We start from the raw sequence: 20,133 nt of genomic DNA, 5'->3' as shown, positions 1-20,133 counted from the left end.
ACCCTTATCCCATCGGACCGGGGCTGGCTGAGTGAGGGTGAGAGCAAAACCGGTTCGCGAACCCGCCACTCTGGATACCCAATGTCGCACTTGCACAAAGTATACGCCACGGGAGGAGGAACCCGCGTTACACCCACGTACACGGACAGAAATGTTGAAATGAAAGTACTCTCGTCTCCTTGAAATTTGACGCAGAACCTTGGCTGGCTGCCGACCAAGTTTTTTCCATGATCCTCGTTACACAGCGAGCAAAGGGGTAAAGTAAAGGGGCTTACATAAAAAACAAAAAAACGTTTCCCACCTTGCCTCATTACCTTGATGCCCTGGGGTGAGGCCTTCTGAGCTTGTTGCTATTACGGGTATGCTTCTAGGCCCTGTATTTTCACCCCATACCCGGAACTGAAAAAAAGGCTGAAATTGTATGAGGGACCCGCCTTCCTGTCGCCGGGAGATCTTCCCCGTGATCCACTCACACCTTCTCAGCGACTGGGACATCTCCCGCCCCGGCCCAACAATTTTCTCTCATTCGCAGAGCTTGGGGCGTGTATATTCGAGCTACGGAAACCATCATCACCACCACCACCACCACCACCACCACCACACCCCCCTTTTCACCACTTATACGTGTACTACAGACACGTACAATCTTCATCCATTGGGGGGAAATTGGACGTGGAAAAAACTTGACGACTCTTGTTTGCTGTGATGTGGATTTAGGGCGGGGGCAGGGTGTACGTGTAGGTACCTATTCAGGCGTGTCCAAGAACTGGAACAAACTCACTTTTCCCCCCCTTTCACTAGGGATACGCACACGCAGTGCAGAATCCCTAACAATTTGCTCCTGCTGCTCCTCCTCCTACTGCTACTACCACTACTATGGAGTGTATGTACGATTAACCGATGCTGCACTTTGCTCTGCGCACACCTACCCGAGAGCTAGCTAGCTTTGATCTACCGCAGCCGGCCCGCTCGTTGATGTGGCCCTGCCCGACACGGCGGGATCAGGCCATAACGCGACGTCCCCCTCGTCTCGAAATTGTTGTTTTCCCTTGGATTAAAGGACACCACATATGTGTCTCTCGGGGGAGCGGGAGCTTTGCACATTGAGGGGTAGCTACAAGCCGACTGGAGGAATCATCGCCTCAATCCAGCTACAGGTATAGCTACAGCTACTCACACTGTTACGGCAGTGGCAGTAGCTGTGGCTGTAGCTAAACTGCCAAATATCTGCATTTTTCTTTTCTTTTTCACACACGCGAGAAAGAAAAAAGGTCCACATCTTCACCGGCGAGCTGACGATCCCTTCAACGCCTCGTCCCCCGATAGGGCGGACAATTTTTCTTCGGGGCTCGGGGACAGGTCCCGAGAAATGCAATGTCAAGAATGGACACGTCGTCGACAGGGCATGAATCGAGTGAATGACGGGCAGCATAAGCATAAGCGACGGAAGGAAAATAAATAAAATGAAAAAAAAAAAAAAAAATGAAGGGAAAAATTCTGCCCTCTCTCCCTTGGCCTTTGATCCACCAGGACATGAGCTGGCTGGCTGGCTGGCTGGCTTGCTGGCATCGCTGGGACGCTTTGCCAGGCCCCCAGTAAGAGCGGCAAAGCCCAGCACAAATATCGTATCATACACGGTCCGCCGGGGGTACGAGAACAGCAAGAGGAAGGACAACCGGGAAATTCTTTTTGTGTTGTTGCTGTTGTTGTTCCCCTTTCCCTGTGGCCCTGCGGTGCTCTGGTGTACGCATAGAGAAGGAAAAACCACCCCTTCCACCCCACCCCATCAAGAGCGGGCCGCCATATAGAAGCACGGTGGTTCGGGTAAGATCTTGCTATACTTTGCCTGTTGTGGAAAGAAACAGAGAGGGGGGAGAAAAAAAAAAAGGCCAAGCTTACCACCGTTCCATTACACAGGGCGTGGTACAGCCCCCCGTCATCGAACCATCAGTGACCGATTCGCTCCGACGGGAACTGCCACAACATTCGACGATCCAAGGACGTTCCGGAAACGGGGCGGTGGTGGGGGACGTGCAACTGTAGGAGTTTGGGTACAAGCGAGATGGTCAATGTCAAATGTCTAGAGAATCCCCAACAAAAAAAAAAGACCAAAAAAGAATCAAAATGGTGATTTGGCCAGGCCGGAAGTGAGAGAGAGAGAGAGAGAGTACGTGAGCCGTGGGTCGACTTTGTCTCCGCCCCCTTTGAAAAAAGTTATGTGATTATGACAATGCGGATCGAGAAATGAGGACTCCGGGCCATCAAACATGTCACACTTGCAAGAAAACATAAAAATCCAGGCGAACCTTTGCAGAACTAATGCGAGGTTCATCCTAAACGGCCGTGGCTCCAACCACGAGGATTGTGCAAGGAATTAGTGCGACGGTCTGGACCGCAGATCTGCTGGGCCGGTTTCCTATAACCCTCACCCTGGGCCAAAACCACAAAAACCTCTTGATTGGACGGTCCAGACCTGTTTTGCGGTAGGAACCAGAGAAAAAAAAAAGATGTCAATCGCCCCAGCCTGATGTTGACAACTATGCCAGCCCTTGGGATGATGAAACGGGAACCCGTCCAAGATTCGACGATGACTGGCACGATAACCACGTACCTTGGTGTGTGTATATGTGAGTGTGTGTGTGTGATGGAGGTCGTGTCGAGCCGTGACTGGCACTCTCCTCCTCCTCCTCCTCCTCCTCCTCCCCCGGACCCAATCACTATCTACCGGCAGCCAGCCCGTCATGCTCGAAATGGCACCCGCTTCTCTGGGCTCGAGTGGGAAGACGAGAGGGCATAAACATCGAACCCAAGCATTGGGAGGAATGAGAGTCCCCTTTGACAGATTAGAACCCTGACTTTGCTCACCGAAGAGGGTCCGGCTGTTTGATGTTGTTTGCAGGGCAGGGAAAACAAGGTTTGATTCGCCCGCCTTGCATATCACCCCTGTCCATCTCGTCCCGGGACTTGAGAAGTATCAAGGCAGAGAGAGATGCAGATATAGCAACCAGCCAAAGCACCGTTGGCCGCCTTGAATAGTGTAGACCCCCCCTTTAGCAGTTTCGACTTAACGAGCTCGGCTCCAAAAAACTGTGTTCTTGCGGGTAAACCCATTTGTCCCCTTCCTTGTTCTTTTTTGGCTGTCTTTCAGAGGATGTTCCTTGCAGCATAGACGGACGGCCTTACGAGGGGTCCACGAAAGGCCACGGCATGAGCTTGTCTCAGGGAGCCCTCTTTTTTTTCGGTCGTTACCACTTAGTAAGCCCGTCCCGGTACGGGTACGGACCGAACAAGTTTTTTGAAAAAAAAAAAAAGAGAGAGAAAAAAATTAAAACTGTGACAAAAGGAGCTGGTGCCGCGGCTTGGTTCCTGTCAGCGTTTCTGCTGAAAAGGTTTAATCTTCAGAGCATCCGACCGCCGTGCCGTGCCCACGGGCCCGCGTCAGGCTTCTCTCTGTTTCTTTCCCAGGGAACCGGGATGCCGTGCGCCGCGAGCGCTGGATCAGCCCAGATGGAAAAGATGAAACCCGTGTCCCGTACGGCCCCCAGTGGAGTACAGTATGTGCGCGTGTGTGCGTGTATGTGGTTTGCGGTCTCGACGTCATACTGCCGGCTGGAGCTGGCATAAGGGAGCCCAATGGGTCATCAACACGCGAGGGTCTGGGCTGACGATGGGGGCGTGCGTCCAAGTATGTAAGTATGTATGTGTGTGTTTGTGTGTGTGACAGAGTGAGAACGATCAAGACAGAGCCGAGAGGTACCGTACTCCTCCTCTCCCTCAGACTTCAGGCTTGTGTCTATCCGATTACGCAGAGCCCATCTGTACATACGAGCAGCGGCGGCGACGGCATGAGTTGAGAGGGCTCCTTCGTCTCATCTGAAGTTGAGCCATTTTTTGATTGAACGAGGCTTGCACGCGGGTGAGACGGCCCCTGCTTGGAAGGCAGGACGTGAGTTGAGCTGCTGTCAACACCCCCCGAATCCTCTGTGGCGGTTGCGCGGGAAAAACATGCCTAGTGCTGATGTTACAAGTCGGCGTAACCCAGTTACAATGAAGAGGATGGCTTTTGTGGCATCACGACTTTTTGAGATATGTGGTGTGGTTCCCGGAAAGGAGGCGTTGCGTTGTCCCCATCGCTTTCCGTATGCGTCCAGGTGCAGACTTGATCGGACAGCCCAGCACAGCCAGCCCATTGGAGAGAGAGGGTGAAAAAAAGAGAGAGAGGCATATTTACCTCGTAAATGTGTAAAAACAACGCACAACAACGAGGCAAAAAGTGCGTGACAAGAGGGGATGGGCTGAAACCAATGGCTCTACAGGGCTTATCACCAAAAAGGGAGGAACGAGGCGGCAGCCCGGAATGGTTGTAGCACAATGGTCCGACCCAGAAGCTTGTTCTCGAACGATTTCGGCACTCTAAGATGTCCCAACGACGACGCAGGCGTCAGGCCAATGGAAGTCTCCCAGGGAGTGAAGTGAAATGGTGGTACAATTGTGTGTAGGTGGTTGTGCCTTGTCTACCCGTTGTTGTTGGGGAGCGAGCCGTACCTTTTCGTAGCGGAAAAAAAAAAACCCCTCCTAAGACGGGCCGCCGTGAGAGAAAAGTTTGTTTTTTTTGTTGTTGTTATTGTCTCTTGATACATGTCTGCGAAACGGACTCACCCAAGTAAAACAGGAACGACAGACAGCAGAGAAAAGCAACCTAGAGCCCAGAGCGGAACATTGGCAATTGGGAACAGACGACCCAGTAGCAACAAACCCCCCCAAGACCAAGACCGGGCGCACAGAGGCCGGCTCATAGATCGATCGATGCGTTGCAGCGTACCACGTTCCTTGTAGGGACGACGAGACACGAAAGTAGATTGACCCAAGCGACATGAGAGAGAGTAACAGAAAAAATTTTCATCTCCATTTCTTTCTCAATGTCCTAAACAGCCATGCCTTAAGCCGAGAAGGAAGGGATCAAAACGCAACCTGGCTTGTTTGACGAAACTTGACTGTGGAGGGAAATTGAACGCCCCGAAAGTGAGGTTTCTCCTCATTTTTTTTGGCCCTTCCTAATTGCTGTGAACACACCCCCCTCTACTCCGAATACGTGCTTCCATCCATGTTATACTAAGAAAAATGGAAAAGTTGTAGTGTGTTTTACAGGTCCGAGGAGAACTCTGGTCGTATCAAATGCTGCCAACACCGTTGTCAAAGCCGATGCCAATGCATTCGGTCCAAAGAGGAAAGCAACTCATCATTGGTTGCTGTGTAATGTAGGGGCGGGAACATAAACACAACTCCGCAGAATTGGGGTATAATACGTTTGCATGACTTCCTAACTCGTTGGCGTGGCAAATAAGTGAGGCATTATTGGCTTGTTCGGCAAGATTATGTTCTCTACCCAAAAAGAGAAAAACATGCAAGCAGTGAAAAACGGAAAAGTATAAAAAAAAAAAATAACATGTAGCGTTGGTAGCGAGTGCATAGGGAGGCAACCTGTGAGGCGAGGCCAAGAGGCTCGGCGCTGACTGTGAGGCTCTTGTCACAACGTGAGCATGACAAAAGTTGTGGAACGGCATCTCGGTTGCTGAAAATCAGAGGTGCGGGCTTTTCCGAGTGATGGCACACCTGTAGCGAACTGAGGTGGTTTTTGGGGCTGGGGGTGATTTGGGGGAGACGAAAAGGCGCCATGCTCTCTCTTCTCCTCCGCGCTTCCGTATCGAGGCGTCCTTTAGGCGTCCCCAATCCGGCCAGCTACAGCAGGCGAGACGCCTGAAAGGCCACTGTGCCACAGGGCACACCTCACAAACCAGGAGGGGGCTGCGACACCACCGATACCACCACCACCACAGTCACTTCCACCGGGCCGCCACGCCCCTCCATGAAGCATCTGAGGGGCACACACCCACCCATCGTCCCATTGGAAAGGGGAAAAAATTACCTACCAGCGCTTGCCAGTAGCGGCTGCCTCGAACCGCTGTGGATGCTATGTGTCAAAAAGGTCGAGCATAAGTTGAATGTGTGAATTGGGGTGCAAATGTCGTGATTACCTTAGCGTTCTCGGGCCGCCATCGACGCCCATGGATTTCGGTCCAGATCCAAATTCAGACCCCAAAACCCTGTCACGAATCAATAACTCAGACAGCTGAGGCCAGAAGAGACCCAGACCGAGCTCCTTTGGCCCTCCCACAAAATCAATCGTTCTCGTCCCCAACCCAAGGAGACGACGCCGGGCATCGGAGGCGTCGTCGAGGGTGTGGAGAGGCAAGAGAGGGGGCAGTGCGAGTGCGGCCGTACGAGGCCATCGTTGAAGCGTAGGCCGAGATGAGGAGCCCGTCGACGATGATCTGCTCATCTTCCGTTTTAGCGCCTGGCCGTAGCCAATTTACAGATTGCCCAATGCTTCTCCTTTCTTTCCCCCTCCCTCTTCCCTGGGAGTCACCTTAGCAGACGTCTCGTACCGCAAGTGGTAGCTTATCGCTCCATTCATTCATTTATTGATTGGTAGGCTACTTGTGAGAAAGAAGAGGTGGGGAGCACATTGTTCGATAATGTGCAGTTTAAGTCAGGCTGAGAAAAGGGCAAAAAACAACAATAAAAAATCAGTGGGAAAAAAAAAAAGGGAGGCTCTCAGGCCGCTTGGCGGAGTCCAGTCCGTACACGCCCTCATTCGGAAGGGTCCTGTTACTCGTTACCATTAATCTCGTTCCCTGGTGGATCGTCCATCTCAAAGGGTTCCCGAAATCTGTGTCCCTTAGAATAGTCGTCATAGGGTCGATGGGGACAGAAATGGCATGTTTTCTCTCGCGGCTCACGTCATGGCGGTCATGTGGGCGGCAAAGCGACTAAGGAAAGCGCAAGTTTACGGGTCCTCGACTCCTCGTCTGTCCGCCCGCCCACTCTCGTTAGCTTGGCCGTGCGCTGGCTTGTATCGGACTTGTCGGGGCTCGGGTAGCTGGGCGACTCCGGCCGAAGATCCGAGAAGAGAGAGAGATCCAAATGCAGATGGGGAAGAGGTGTCATGGAGATGGAGACCCAATTGAGAAAGCGAGAGCATCTCATCTTGTCTGCCCTGCTTGCTCAATTTTGCTGCGAGATTGCGAAACTGTACGCCATACGTCGGCCTCCACCAAAGAAGGTATCAGGAAGCGAGAAACCGACGCTGGAAGTGGGCAAGTAAGAGAGTTTCACCCCTTAACCATCTTGCCAGAGTGCCAGAATATGACTAACATTACCTGGCTTACCTTAGCACACCAGCTCGGGGCAGGGGCCAGCCAATTACGGACACCTGTAGCAGGGTGGGGGGGGGGGAGCAAGGCAACGGACAAGGCGACTGACAGCAAGGGAATTGGGGGACGGAAAAAAAAAAAAAAAAAGGGCCAAAAAATATCATCGCTAATGTCCGGAATCCAAAGTGCACGATAATGATGGCATCGCCTTTGCCAGTGGTACCATGAACCTGCAGATCCGTCATCTCTCACTTTTTTCGTTTTTATTCTCCTTTCCTCCTTTTTTTCCAATCTGTCAATTTTTTCTTCTTGCCCCCTTGTAATTCCTTGATTGGGACCCTTGGTTGATTTCTTGCCTTTCTAGGGGCTGCACGTTGGCAACGTGGGCAAAAGAGCCGTTGTCAAAGTCTGCAACAAGGAATTCGTGTCCATCAGCCGCCCCCAAAGCCCCCATTGTTTGTTCCCGACTTGTGCGTTGTGTCCGTCCCCGTCCGGCCCTGTGGCATGTTTGGCTGCTTCCGAAAATATTAGTGGGCCCAATCCTGGGGATGGGCCTCTATGCTATTTTCTTTTTTTTTCTTCCCCCCTCTGGCTGTTCTCCCTGAACCCCCGTGCCCTCCCCCCCCTGGCTGGCTTGTCCGCAGGGGCCTTGAAGCATGGAGAATATCGACTTCCCGGCACTATGACGCCTTTTCCCGTGGATCCACGGCTCCGTCGTGAAGGCTCCAGAAAGTGGATGCGAATTGCGCTGGCGTTAGAGTCATTGTCGCCCAAAAAAAAAAAAAAATATCACAGGCAGCAAAAATTTCATCAGATAGTGTTTGAGCTGGTATTGTGTAATTTTTTTTTTCTCAATCTGACGTGTTCCTGTGCTAGTTTCCCATTCCCTTGGAACCTATGCCTCCTTAGTGCCCAGTAATTCCGTCAAATTGTTGATGCCTTGTATGATTCACCCATCCCTTGTGCCAGTCCAAGCCCCCTCGGGAGGGCCATGTCCCTGAATGTTCCATCTGAAAGTCAGGGTCTTTTCCCCAACGCCGTCATCTTTCCTTCAAGTCCAAGCCATTCCACTGAATGATGACCAGCTCCTTGTGAAAAGTCAAATAAGATTTCCCCATTTCGTAAATGCGGTGAAGCCTCAGGGGATTCTCTTGGTTCCCCCGTTTCCATGCTTGTGAGCAGCATTGATGTGAAATAAGCCCCGTGTCGTAGTACAATCCCAATAGCCCATATTGTTGCGCCGTCATGCGGTTGAAGCAGCTGTTCTGCGAAAGCCAAGTTACTCCCCGTAATTGACCCTAACTTTTTTTTATAATGCAGTACTCCGATGTAATGCCCATTTTTGTTACAACAGTTGAATCAATAAAAGAGAAAAGAGGTAAGAGTCGGTGTGTTAATGGTGTATCGAGTTGAAAAATGAGTTGCGTGCTATGTTGAAAACGTGTCGTTGAACGACTAAGGGTATATTGGACAGTGTATCGAGCCAAAGAAAAGTAAATGTTGCGTGTTTTTTGTGTTTGTGTGGTTTAGTAAGAGCGGCGGCGCTGAAGGCGGACTTGTTCGAAAGAGACGGCGTAAGCCTGGAGTTCCCTCCTTGCCTTTTCCGACAGCTGGCTAGCATCCGAGTTTGAAGAGGTGGTGCTCTGCATCGAGCAAAGACTGGTGTTGGAACTCGAAGTTGCGAGGGTACGACGGGTTGATGATGTCCTCGGGGCAGAGAGGTAGGATTGTCTGAGGGGGGTAGACCCGTAGGGCTGAGCGTTGGTGAAGTCGTAGGCAGGAGCGAGGTAGAGCTTGTTCGACGGTTGTTGCCTCGGGCTAGTCCAAGGGTACGAAGGAGCGTTCAAGCCGGGGGAGCTCGCAACAGAGCTGGGTGAAGAAGTCTTTTCGAAGTCGGCCAGGCGGCAGGACTCGGAGCAGTAGGCAGTACCGTCGGTCTGCTTGTCGCAGCCGAGGCAGAACTCGGGAGTCCAGAGATCAAAGGCAGACATGATTGCTGGATGTGTGTAGTTGAGAGTTGGTTTGGAAGTGTAGATTGGTTGTTGAATCGAAGCGAGTCGAGTCAACTGTTGTGTGTTGGTGTAGACGAGTCGAGTCAACTGTTGTGTGTTGGTGTAGACGAGGCAGGTAGTTGGTGGATGGTGGACGAGATCAAAGAGTAGTAGTGGGTGATGGCAGGTGTTTAAAGAGTTGGACGGGTTTGCAGTCGTTAAGTAGAGAGTATGACTGGTAGCCACAGACAAGAGAGTGAGCCACGAACAAGTGCCGGAGAAGAAGTTGAGTGAAGTCGAATGATGGGAGAACGAGAGGTGGATCGAGGAGTGGAAGAGGTCGGCTCATATGTATCTATCCTCGAAGCACAGCCTGCCCACCAGTGGATGAGCACGCCCAAGACAAGGCCTCTAGCGCTACACACCTCCCAGGTGGGCACTTGGGAAGTAACGGGCCTCACAATTTGTGGAGGAGGCTACCTGGGAGAGAGTGTGCACTAAGAGAAACCAGCGTCCACCACACAAACATGCACACACAAGCACAAGGGCAGGAAGTGGCCGCTGGTGTGCAGGCTTTTGGGGTGGGGATGGCTAGATGGAGATGGGGCAGAAAGGCAGCAGCAAGGATGGCTCTAGGACTGCTGGATGGGCTGAGCAAGGGCCCCACCCCAGTTCTCATGCCCTGCAGTAGATAGCGCCGACCGAAGGGGGGTGAAGCAAAGGTTGGAGGGTGTGTGTGTTTATGTGTGAATACTGGAGGGGGTGTGACTGGAAATGAGGAAAATGTTCAGGGAAAGAGGAGGGGTGGAAGACGGGCGTGGGAGGCAGCGAGATGGACTGGGCGAGATGGCATATGAGAGATTTGGGGGGCAGTAGAGGGGGAGGAGGGAAGGCCAACCAGCCTGAGTGAGTGTGGAAAGCCTAGACAGAGGCGGCAGGGGATCATTCAGCAGTTTCTCTGAAAATTTTCTGCGTCAAAGGCAGCTGTTGTGTGCAAGTGTGGAGGGGAAAAGGGGGGGCAGGTGCAGTAGGGGAACGCTGGGCAGGAATTTGCACAAAGGGCGTGACTGTACTAGCTACGGGGTGTTCATGTAAATGTATGGCTGTGAAGAAGCGGGGTGAACAAAGTAGTACTCACTGAGCAAACTTGGCTGCAGAGTTACATAGTCGAGGGTCCATGCTTGCTAGAGGAGGGTGGTCTGTGCTTTCTGCTGTGTTGCGTTATCTGCTGAGGTCCTGATGCAACAAGCCCAAGCCAGACAGACAGCAGCCCAAGATGGCAACAGTCGACAATGACGCGGGAGGGTGTGAGAGGTTTACAGTCGGCTGATTGGGTAGCACCTTTCAAGCAGCACAGAGTGGATACTGATGGCGTGTGGGCTCAAGACTGGAGCTGGGTACTTTCTCCCCTGGTATCTCCAGGCACAGCTCTCTCCCCCCAGCATAGTGATGCAATGAATTATGCAGCTGAAGAATACCTCAGGCAAGAGTACAGGTAGTAGGTCCCTGCTGCAGACCGAAATGGGGCTTTGAGCCAGTAAGAGCAAGTAGGTCTCTAAAAAGTGGAGGTGTACTCACGCAAAAGAGCTAGCTGATTTCGAAAGCACTAGGGTTGTTTCGGCTTAGTGTGCCATGCCGCCATTGGCCCTTACTCTTTGTCAATTTTGCTGTAGGCTTCTCGCGGCTTTCCCACCCCCCTCTACTTTTCCTCCATACCGGAATCTCCACTTTCTCCTTCTTTTCCCTGCTCCGTTCAAACCCATGATCGACATCCACGCCGAACGATGCTAGCGTGCCTGACCCTGGCCTCCCTTCAAAAACAGTCATGTGTTTTTTTTTTTTTAACTAGTAGATTCAGAGCATGCACATCTTTCTGTTCGCTTTGCGTGGTTGCTGGTAGTACACCACCATCATCAATCCCACTCACTCTCAACCGTTGGTTCTGGCCACCATCGGATGAGGGCGACTTTGACCTGCAGCAGGTGGCAGGTTTGCGAAATAGCAGCTGCAGCTGCAATTGCAACTGCATTTCAATGACACAACTGCCCCAAGGGAAACATGATAGCTCAGAGTTGCTCAAACGCCACCCTCCCTCCGACGGACCACCCTTCCTTGGGTTGCTCTTCGCCTTAGGGTGATCTGGCCCAGGCCCCTCTGGACGACGGTTGCTTCCTTCTCGCTTGATCGACCCTTAGATATGAAAGAATATTTTTCCCCCGGTCGAATCAATAGATGGACGGACAAGGAAGGACGTATGATTGCAAGAAAAGGGGGGAAAAAAAAAACCATCATTCTCCTTACCATGCTCAGCATTCCTCGTCTCCCTACATCTTCCGCGTCATCTCCTCCCCGCTCCTTAGAATTCTCGTTGTCTGGCACGATGGCCGCTGGTGACAATGGAGACTCGGCAGGTATCGGTCTCTGATCATGAAATCAAGTTAGCCTTTGGTCGAATGATGTGAGGCATGGAACCGCGTGGGGGTTGGCGTCGTCCGCGAAAATAGCCACAGCGGCCGTCCCCTTCTCCGCGCTCCACTCACTTCTTGGAAGGTAGACTGGGGCATCTCCTTTGAGGACAGGAGGGTCAGTCGTGCCAGTTCGGAAAAGAGGCGACCATCGAATGCTACGGCGGCGGTAACCGGTGGAGACGGTCTTGGGGACGTTCAACGCACTTCGAGCAGACAGATGTTGTGTGCGACCAATCAAACACCCTCAGCCTTTCACGTACACTCTTGCCTCATCCCCCCTCTCTTGGTAACTACAGACACACAATCACAATGACAAGTGATCGTCTCTGTTGCATTAGTGAACGAGGGTTGGGGGCGAGATGCAGGTGAAAGCAATTGTCTTTCTTATTGGTCTCCCTCCCCCAGACTGTACAGATATCGCCAATTCAACACCACCCCAGCAGTGGCGTCAAAAAAGGAAATCTGGTATCCGTTATTACTCTCCATCTTTCCCTTTGGCCAATCTTAGCATGCAAATGCTGTCGTCGTCAGGGCTCGAAGAATTGCCAGAGACTCTAACACCTTTGAGCATATCTTACATCATATCCGCCCACAGTAAAGACTACTAGTATGTCCTACTGACTAGTTTGGACGGGTTTCGACATAGCCCTCATGACCGCTCCGACCCAGGTGTACCTGGCATGACAACCAAAGTTATTTGGCAATGGACAACTCCAATCCCCGCCTCGGTACTCTATTGCGCCGCGGGTCGACCTAAGCATCACAAAACCCTTTAGAGCAATGATACCCTCGATCGATCAACCTGCGGCCTTTCATCATTGTCTCTTCTTCTTGCCAACTTGTCTCTATTGCAGCAAAGCGGCTCATGTAGGTGGTCAGTAATTCGTGTACCCTCAATTGCACACATCCTCTTCAAGCTACAAGCATGGGGCCATCAGACAGGGATGGCGAAGATCTCGTGCTTCACACTATCTAGTGGTTCCATTTCCGGTCGGCAGCAGCGACAGTGTTAGCGGCTATTACGGAGTCAATCGCATCAGAATACGCGGCAGAATTGCAGAGGCTGATCCTTTGCTTCATGCACGACTCCCATGAGCATTCCCTTGACGACTTAAGGGTTTTGGAGAAATTGCACATTGCAGCTTCTCTCTGTCTTCACTTTTCGACCAGTTGGTGGCTGCCATTCGATGTCTGTCTGCAGCTCGTAATTCGCTGTCGATACACTCCTTGAGCCTGTCGTCCATTGGGCCAAGAGTTGCTAAACCAGTTTGGCTTTCACCTGCATGGGCTCTGTGGCGGGGGGGGGGAACAAGCCAAAGCTGCTGAACAAATCGGCATCACGAGATGTCACCCCACACCAAAAGAGACGCTTAACTTCCATCCAAATGAACTTAAGGACTCCTCCTGGCTTGCCCGCCTGACCACTCCTAACAATGCCCCCGCCTGCATCTGCGCTTCGCGTTTCTTGCCAGTACAGATGCTGCATCATAGGCTGTTGCAGGAGCCAACCCTGATGATGCCTTTCCCAGAAACTACAGTATTTCATGGCCATTACTAGGATTGCAATCACCGCCCACCCTTGAAGCACATGATGTCCATGCATACGTTGTGGTTGTTACAAAAACCTCTTTTTTTTTTTTTTTTTTTGACAATTCTCAGGGCTTCCTTGATTGGCCGGATGATGGAACATTGTAAGCGCAAGCAAAGAGATATTTTATGGTTGAATCTACCATGCTTTCGACACTGCTAGCCAATCACGACGGGCTCATCAAGGTTGATCTACCTCGCCATTATCGCGATTATCACTGCGATCTTCTCCCAAGTGCCGGCCATCCTTTTGACGGGGATGTCGCGGGTATCGTGGAAAAGAAGGGGCGCAGATGGGAGCAGCGGTTGGCATGGTGGATAGCAATGTTGTCTCCGATGATTGAAGAGAGACAAGAACCCCATGACTCCAGCTAGCTTGGTTTCAACCCGGCGGCACCCCCTTCAGATACGCCATCAGTCTGTAGGAGCCCAACCAATCATGCCATTATCTCGACTGAACCTCGTCGATACGTTGCGTCGGGAACTGGCACGCTACCTACAAGGAAGATGATTTAATCCGTCGCTCGCTGGTATCAAGCGTATAGGAGCCCGCACCTTGCTAACCCACTCATATCCGAGTTCCTGTGGGGCCGATCCACCTGACCTTGCATCTTCAGGAGGCCCACAACTACGCAGTACAATCGGCGTGGGATGTAGAGGATAAGATCACAAACTATCAGTGAAAGTAGGCGTGTGGCGTAGGCTACGTGTGCTCAGCGCCCGCACGCTCTTGTTCTACTCCCCACTTGGCATACTAGAGTCGCAGCCCCAGTGTTGTGCCGAAGTTGTAAATCGAAACCACGGTTCTTGCCATCATGCAAACGGTGGCAGTTGTTCTGGGACAATTCCCTGGTCGGCGAGAGGTCAATCAAATTAATGACGGCTAAATCATGCTGAGCGACACTTTAAATGCACATTGCGCGAGATTAACCAAAAAACTATGATGTGTAAGCCAACAAAGACTACCACCAATTCCCGCCGGACCTCTCGGCTTCGGTTCTCTGTGGCGACGCCCCCATGATGACGAAGCTAGTCTCCTTCCAGTGTCAACTCTATTTTCCTTTTGAAGGCGGGAGGCTTGGACTGGGCATGGACGAGCGAGTGTCATTAGAGTTTGATCAGATTGCGACGAAAAGGGGGACTAAGGGTCCAGCAAGCACAATAGTACAGTAGCACGTCAATCTAGCATCGCCCAGTGCCTTTGAAGCAGGAACCAGAGCTCTCCGAATCGGACATAGAGAAAGTCGATCAGTTATCAAAACCTTCCGAGCTTGCCTGCATACACGGCGACCCATTCCAGTTCAAAATTGGCTGGCCGAGATAACACAGAACAGAAACCCCCACTCAAAGGAACACGTCGGATAAGCGGTAGTTGCTCAGAAACCTGGGTTGCAAACAACTGCGGTCCCAAAAATATGCTAGCCATGGGTCCTAGGGCTTCAACGGGGCAATGATTTTAACCAAGTGTGCCCGCTCAAGCGATGGCATCTTATCTATCATTCAGACCCAAAGGTGCAAAGGGAGGGTGCAGTTGGGGGTTCTGCAGTCGCTTTGACATTGTCCTAATGGCAGACTGCGCCCTCAAATTGGACAACAAAAATGGCGCTCATCAAGCGCCGTCTTTCGCAACGCCAGTTGCTATCTCAAACCAAACAATGATTATCTAAGCTTGTCTATGGCTGGGGAACCAGTAGGTCTCGGGTCCTGCAATACTAGCGGCACAAACCACTCCGTCCAGCACGGGCCATGCGGTCGAGCAGGGGCCAGCCTGGGGACAAAGTGGAACTGCAGGCGCAAGCCTGTCTGTCTGAGAGTCCTTCTCCAGACTTGTCACTACTGCTGCTTATCGTTCGTGCATCTGGTATGAGATGTCGACATGACACTGCGGTCAAGAAAATGGAACCAGTGAAGTAAATCTTGACTGGGCTACAGATGCGTCTGGTCAATCTCTGCAGGAATCGTCATTGGCTTTTAGGAGAGCCCGAGCTGCATTTCAACCATCGACAGCCCCCAAGTCAGCCTCCATGCATCATCACAAGCGGATTATGGAGGTGTCTACTTCTTGGGCATATCCAGAAAGTATGGCAGAATTCTTAATCTTTTTGACAGGAAAAAGATCATCAACTCGTGGCCAATAGAAGCGGGATGTCGAACGATATAGACCGTTAGCGTCCGCTGCAAGACCACTGTTGGACCCTTGGAAGACTCCAGAACGACCACAGTGTCTTACCAAAAAACCCTCATGATCCCATTTCTTTCTGACCTGAGATGTTTTCCATGTAGCAAGGGTTTGGTGATGCCTTATTGGTCAGCGACTACAGTCCGGCTATCCCAGCTTGACTGAGAACGCCAGGACTAGCCTTGTTGGGCAAGCCGGGGACGGAGAAACGTAGAGAACGACGGACTCCCGAGCCATCGAAAACCCCGCTGGTAACGACGGATGCGCCGCTACCCCGTACGGACAAAAAAAAGGCTGAGACAGAGCACCTGGACCTAGCTGATCCCTTAGTGCGGGCGCTTCTCAAAGGCCAATACGGCGTCAGCCGAGAGTTGTGTGATGGCGGTGCACACGCAATTACTGGAATTACCAGCGCTGGCCCCTGATTTGGGACGCTGGTAGAGCACCCCAGACGAGTTGGGGGTCACGGCACGATCGAACCATGCTGGACGGCGTCTAGGACGTTGCCATATGACTGTTGCTTTCGAGGCCGGATCTGGTTTCATGTCGACGACGACGACGACTGTGGCCGCCGCGGATTTGGCCACGTACCTTGCAGGACAAACCCTCGCGGACGACATCAATACAAAGCCACAAAAAAAAAAAAAAAAAAAAAAAAAACCCCGCGACATCTGATGTTAGCGAGGTCTTGATCGAATCAACTTGACAGCCAAATCGAAAATGTCGGGCGGACTCAAATCACCGTCCACCGAGGCGAGAAGCAAAATTGCAGGCCCGACAGACATGTAAAGACCCCCAGCATACTTTTGGCACCAAAAATAAAGAAATAGTCCCCCCTGCCCAATAGTCATTGACATTGAAAAGTTTGAGTTGAATCAGCCCCTTTCGCCACTTGAAAATGTCGATAGTAGTCAAAGTTTCTTCTGTCTTTATTTTCTTCTCTCCTTCTCCGGCCTTTCCTCAGCAATATTTGATCCCGTCAGCATTAGCAAAATTGAACCTAACCCAGATAGCAATGGTCTCCGGGAGCACAGAGCACATAATTTGCACACAGACGCAACTCTCGCCTTTTGGTTCGATCTTTACTACCATGTAAGCGCGATCGCTGCCCACAGCCCCTGTCCTCCTTTCCTTATATCGATGTCAGGGTGGTTTTTTTAGCTTATAGACACCCCCTATGTGGCCCAAGCGTCCCACAACCCCTACACTCCTTGGTGCATCCCGTTCTTTCTTTTTCGTCCCTCACTCAGCGAGTGGTCTGTCCAATTTGGCCCTTATCCCATCTTGATCCCCTGATGCTGCGGTGTAACGCAGCCAGAGTCAGGAGCTGTGCGAAGAAAATGACCGACTGGCGTGAACAACGGGCCAGGCGAAGGCAAGCAGCCGGGGACGCCTGGCCCAGCTCTGCTTCAACCCTTGTTGGGACAACAGCCGTATCAACTCGCCATGATGAAGGCGAGCTGGTGTATCTCGCTTCATCACGCTCGCCCACCAGGGCCTCATGTGAAGCACAGACCTGGAGCCCACTGCGGTGACGACATTGCAGCTTCGTGTCTCCATTTGGCAACGAACCCATAACGGAGTGAGATTATTTTTTCTGTTTAATTTTTTTTTCATAGATACCTAGATGACGACCGGATGGGGCTCAGGTAAGAAGAAGTTGGGTCATCGGGGCAACCAAGTATTGACGTCCGGTTAAAGAAGCACGGCGGATCTTATGCTGATGTGAGCCTTCCGCCGTCCAAGGTGAGATTGTGCCACATCCACCAAAGCGTGTGTCCATTGCTGACCTGTCAATGAACAATTCCCAGGAACGAGGAACCTCGAGCGGGAAAGCCCTCAGTGCAAAGGGCCGCTCTGGTGTCCGTTGTCTAACCACCCGGCTGGAATCAAAGGCAAGTGGATGAGGCCACTGGCAAACAACACCTGCGCCAATGGAAATAGGAGCGCGCAAGGAGGTCTTGGGGGGCAGGCATGTTTGCGCCATGCCAATGCCGATGGGCATCAATTTGCCCGGTTCGCTTGCTCGTCAACCATGACCACTAGCACGCCTCAGCCTTGCAGCCGGGTTACCTTACCTTTCTTGTCCTCGCTATTTCTTTCCTGTTTGTATATCTCCTCATCCTGCTGACGTCAAGTGAATCACCTAGCGAGCAGGTGAGGGTTGAAGTTGGATCATGATTACCAGCGATGGATATCCATATCATGGGGGTTGGACCCGGTGCCGCAGGTCGCAGATGACCCCTAGGCACTCTCATTCTCCTGTCTCACTGTGTGTGTGTGTGTGTGTGTTTCTTTCTTTTTTCTGCATGTTCTAATTGTCTCCCATGCTCGTTTATCTCTGGCGCGGCGCAGGTCGTGGAGAAAATGGGTTAGCTCATCAAAGACTGGGGATGCTAAGCCTCGTTTGGAGTCTTAGTATGAGAAGTGATCTGGTGATGGCCCACTATTCGTGTCAATGGTGTTGTATTCAAACACTTCTCCGCATTTTCTGATGGCCTCTCCTTTACCTTAAACCGCCCTTTAAACAGTCACACTCTGGCGCACAACGAGACATCTCAAGACATGATGGGGTCACGCTCGCCGCACCACTAGTCGAGGTATGGGGCAAAAGTGGCAGCATGGATGCAGGATATTGAGAATGTTTGCCAACCTCTCGGACGGCATCTCTCTGCATCACCTTAGTGGCCCTTCCCCGCATTCCTGGCGAAATTGATGTGGACGGGGCCTAAAACATGGCTTGCTGGTCCTCGTTCTCAATTTTTTTCATCATTTTTTTTTTATTTTTCAAAACACACTACTCCTCCTCTCCCATGTTTGTTTTTCTCCATGCCGTCCAAGCCGCCCATGTTTCCTCCCCCCAGCTCCGCTTCATTTCAACAGAAAGTATTCTGTCTCTGAGGCTTCAGGTAACCAAGGGTATTTCGGATACGGCAGTGTTGGATCAAAAGGACTGACAAGGGCCGTCTTGGATTCCGCATGCCGTGCTTGGTCTTGGCTCTTGGTATTATTATTGATACTATTATGTTATTTTTCTGCATTTTCTCAACAGGGTCAACCGCTTTCCAGCATTGCTCGTAGCCAAAACGGATACCTATGACGCGCGCCTCCAGCCAATTTTTTTTTTTTTTTTTTTTTTTTTTGGCTGAGGCCTGTGTGCCATCCCGTCACTCCAATCTATCCCATTCTCTAACGAGGTGCGGATAAAGACTACCATGTAGTTGATAAAGTACTCCAGCGTAAAAAGATCACCATCCAGGAATAGCATCACGTCGGGCGTAACGCCACACTATTGGAGGCCCATCCACTATTGATTTCAGGGCCATGAACATGCCCGTCTTTCCACCGTTTCCATATTTTGTTACCCCAACATGTCAGGGGTGGGCTGCAGTTACGGCTGCATCGGTGATGTTGGCTTGCTCCTGCAACGCCTTGTCCGAAGTCAACGGCCGGGGTACAACATGACGAAATTGGCAGCGTGCATATCGGAACATGTCAGGGCCATTGCGCCATGAGGATGCGTTTCTGGTTGATGGTGGTTGCCTACCGTGACCTGCCGCAACCTGTTCTGCCCATGAACTTATGGAAACCTGAACTCTCGCCAGGCTGGATGGCGATCATGCACACTGCTTATTTAGCGCCGTCCGACAAAATGGCCAGGGCTTTCCTCCTCCGACCCAAAGTCTGACGGGGTCGGTTTTGGAATGGCAAATGCCCTCTTGCGCATGTCTTTCCCTTTCCCTGCTCCTGAAAGAGGTATATCGCTCGCTCCCTTCCAACGGGCACTACAAGGTACACGTGGCTTGGTGTTCTGGTTCATGGGATTGGATTCCACGCCAGCCGCCCCCGACTGGGACCCTGTGGCTATACGGCGCCGCCGTTCTAGCGCTTCCATGGGCTTACGACAATCCCCGACGGACAGGGCGGAAGAGATCACTATGAAAATTGCAGATATTCGGGGCTCAACGAAACGCCCTCGGTGACGACGCAGTATTGCCGGGGTGGAAGGCCGGGGGCTGTCGCTGTTGTAAACAAGTCGTCTCAATCATGGCAACTGCTGATTTCTCTCATCTCCGCACTTTAGGACTCGAAACCTGGCCATAGACAAGGCCTCATAACCATGCGATTGTAGCTGCATCCGCATCCGCACGGCAGTGCAGCACCCGAGAGATGTGTCGACCGAAGGAATGGGCGCGCGGCGGTCGTCGGTGCTATCAACGGTAGGCTAGACCAGTCAACAATATCGGCAAGTGTTTTACCCTCCCCTTGTCATGTTACACAACGACCGCAGTCCTCCTGTCTCCGGGGTCTGTAAGAAAAGCTCACGCCCCTTTGGGTGTACGGTTCGGTTTATGAGGTGTCGATCAATATGACATTCACATTGCACCTATACCTCGCACTTTTGATGACAAAAAACGTGCTCGGCCCTCTCCGCAAGGACGTCTGCCGACTTGGAAGGTGGTCATGATAGAAATGGCCAGTCAAACGGTAGCTGATGGCGGGAACAAGAGAATGACAGCGGCGGCCATTGCCCAATCATGCCATTTCGTCCGGCAGGGAGGTTCAAAATGGTCCACGACAACCTCTGCCCGCATGCATAGTGCATCGCCGTGTTGGCGGCCAATCTAACTGTCATCTACCACAAGTCTGCTGCAATTGGATGCCCCCACTGCCAACCTCTGAAGAGGAATTGA

General features: G+C 51.8%; 2 protein-coding genes across 2 annotated transcripts; one reads left to right on the top strand and one right to left on the bottom strand.

Annotated features, from left to right (window-relative positions):
• Positions 1 to 7,896: 7,896 nt before the first annotated feature.
• CTRU02_203533 (uncharacterized protein) lies at positions 7,897 to 8,133 on the top strand (the record flags this gene model as incomplete). The annotated part of the gene is made up of 1 exon (XM_036724160.2): positions 7,897 to 8,133. One exon carries the CDS (start codon positions 7,897 to 7,899, stop codon positions 8,131 to 8,133), a length of 237 nt encoding a protein of 78 aa, XP_036584274.2.
• A 607-nt stretch (positions 8,134 to 8,740) lies between these two features.
• Positions 8,741 to 9,205, bottom strand: CTRU02_203532 (uncharacterized protein; the record flags this gene model as incomplete). Its single annotated transcript, XM_036724159.1, has 1 exon — positions 8,741 to 9,205. The coding sequence occupies one exon, from the start codon at positions 9,203 to 9,205 to the stop codon at positions 8,741 to 8,743; it is 465 nt and encodes a 154-aa protein (XP_036584273.1).
• Positions 9,206 to 20,133: the final 10,928 nt, after the last annotated feature.

The sequence above is a fragment of the Colletotrichum truncatum genome (assembly GCF_014235925.2).
Source record: "Colletotrichum truncatum strain CMES1059 chromosome Unknown Contig_0002, whole genome shotgun sequence".
NCBI lineage: Eukaryota > Fungi > Ascomycota > Sordariomycetes > Glomerellales > Glomerellaceae > Colletotrichum > Colletotrichum truncatum.
This window is presented reverse-complemented; position numbering and strand designations above follow the sequence as displayed.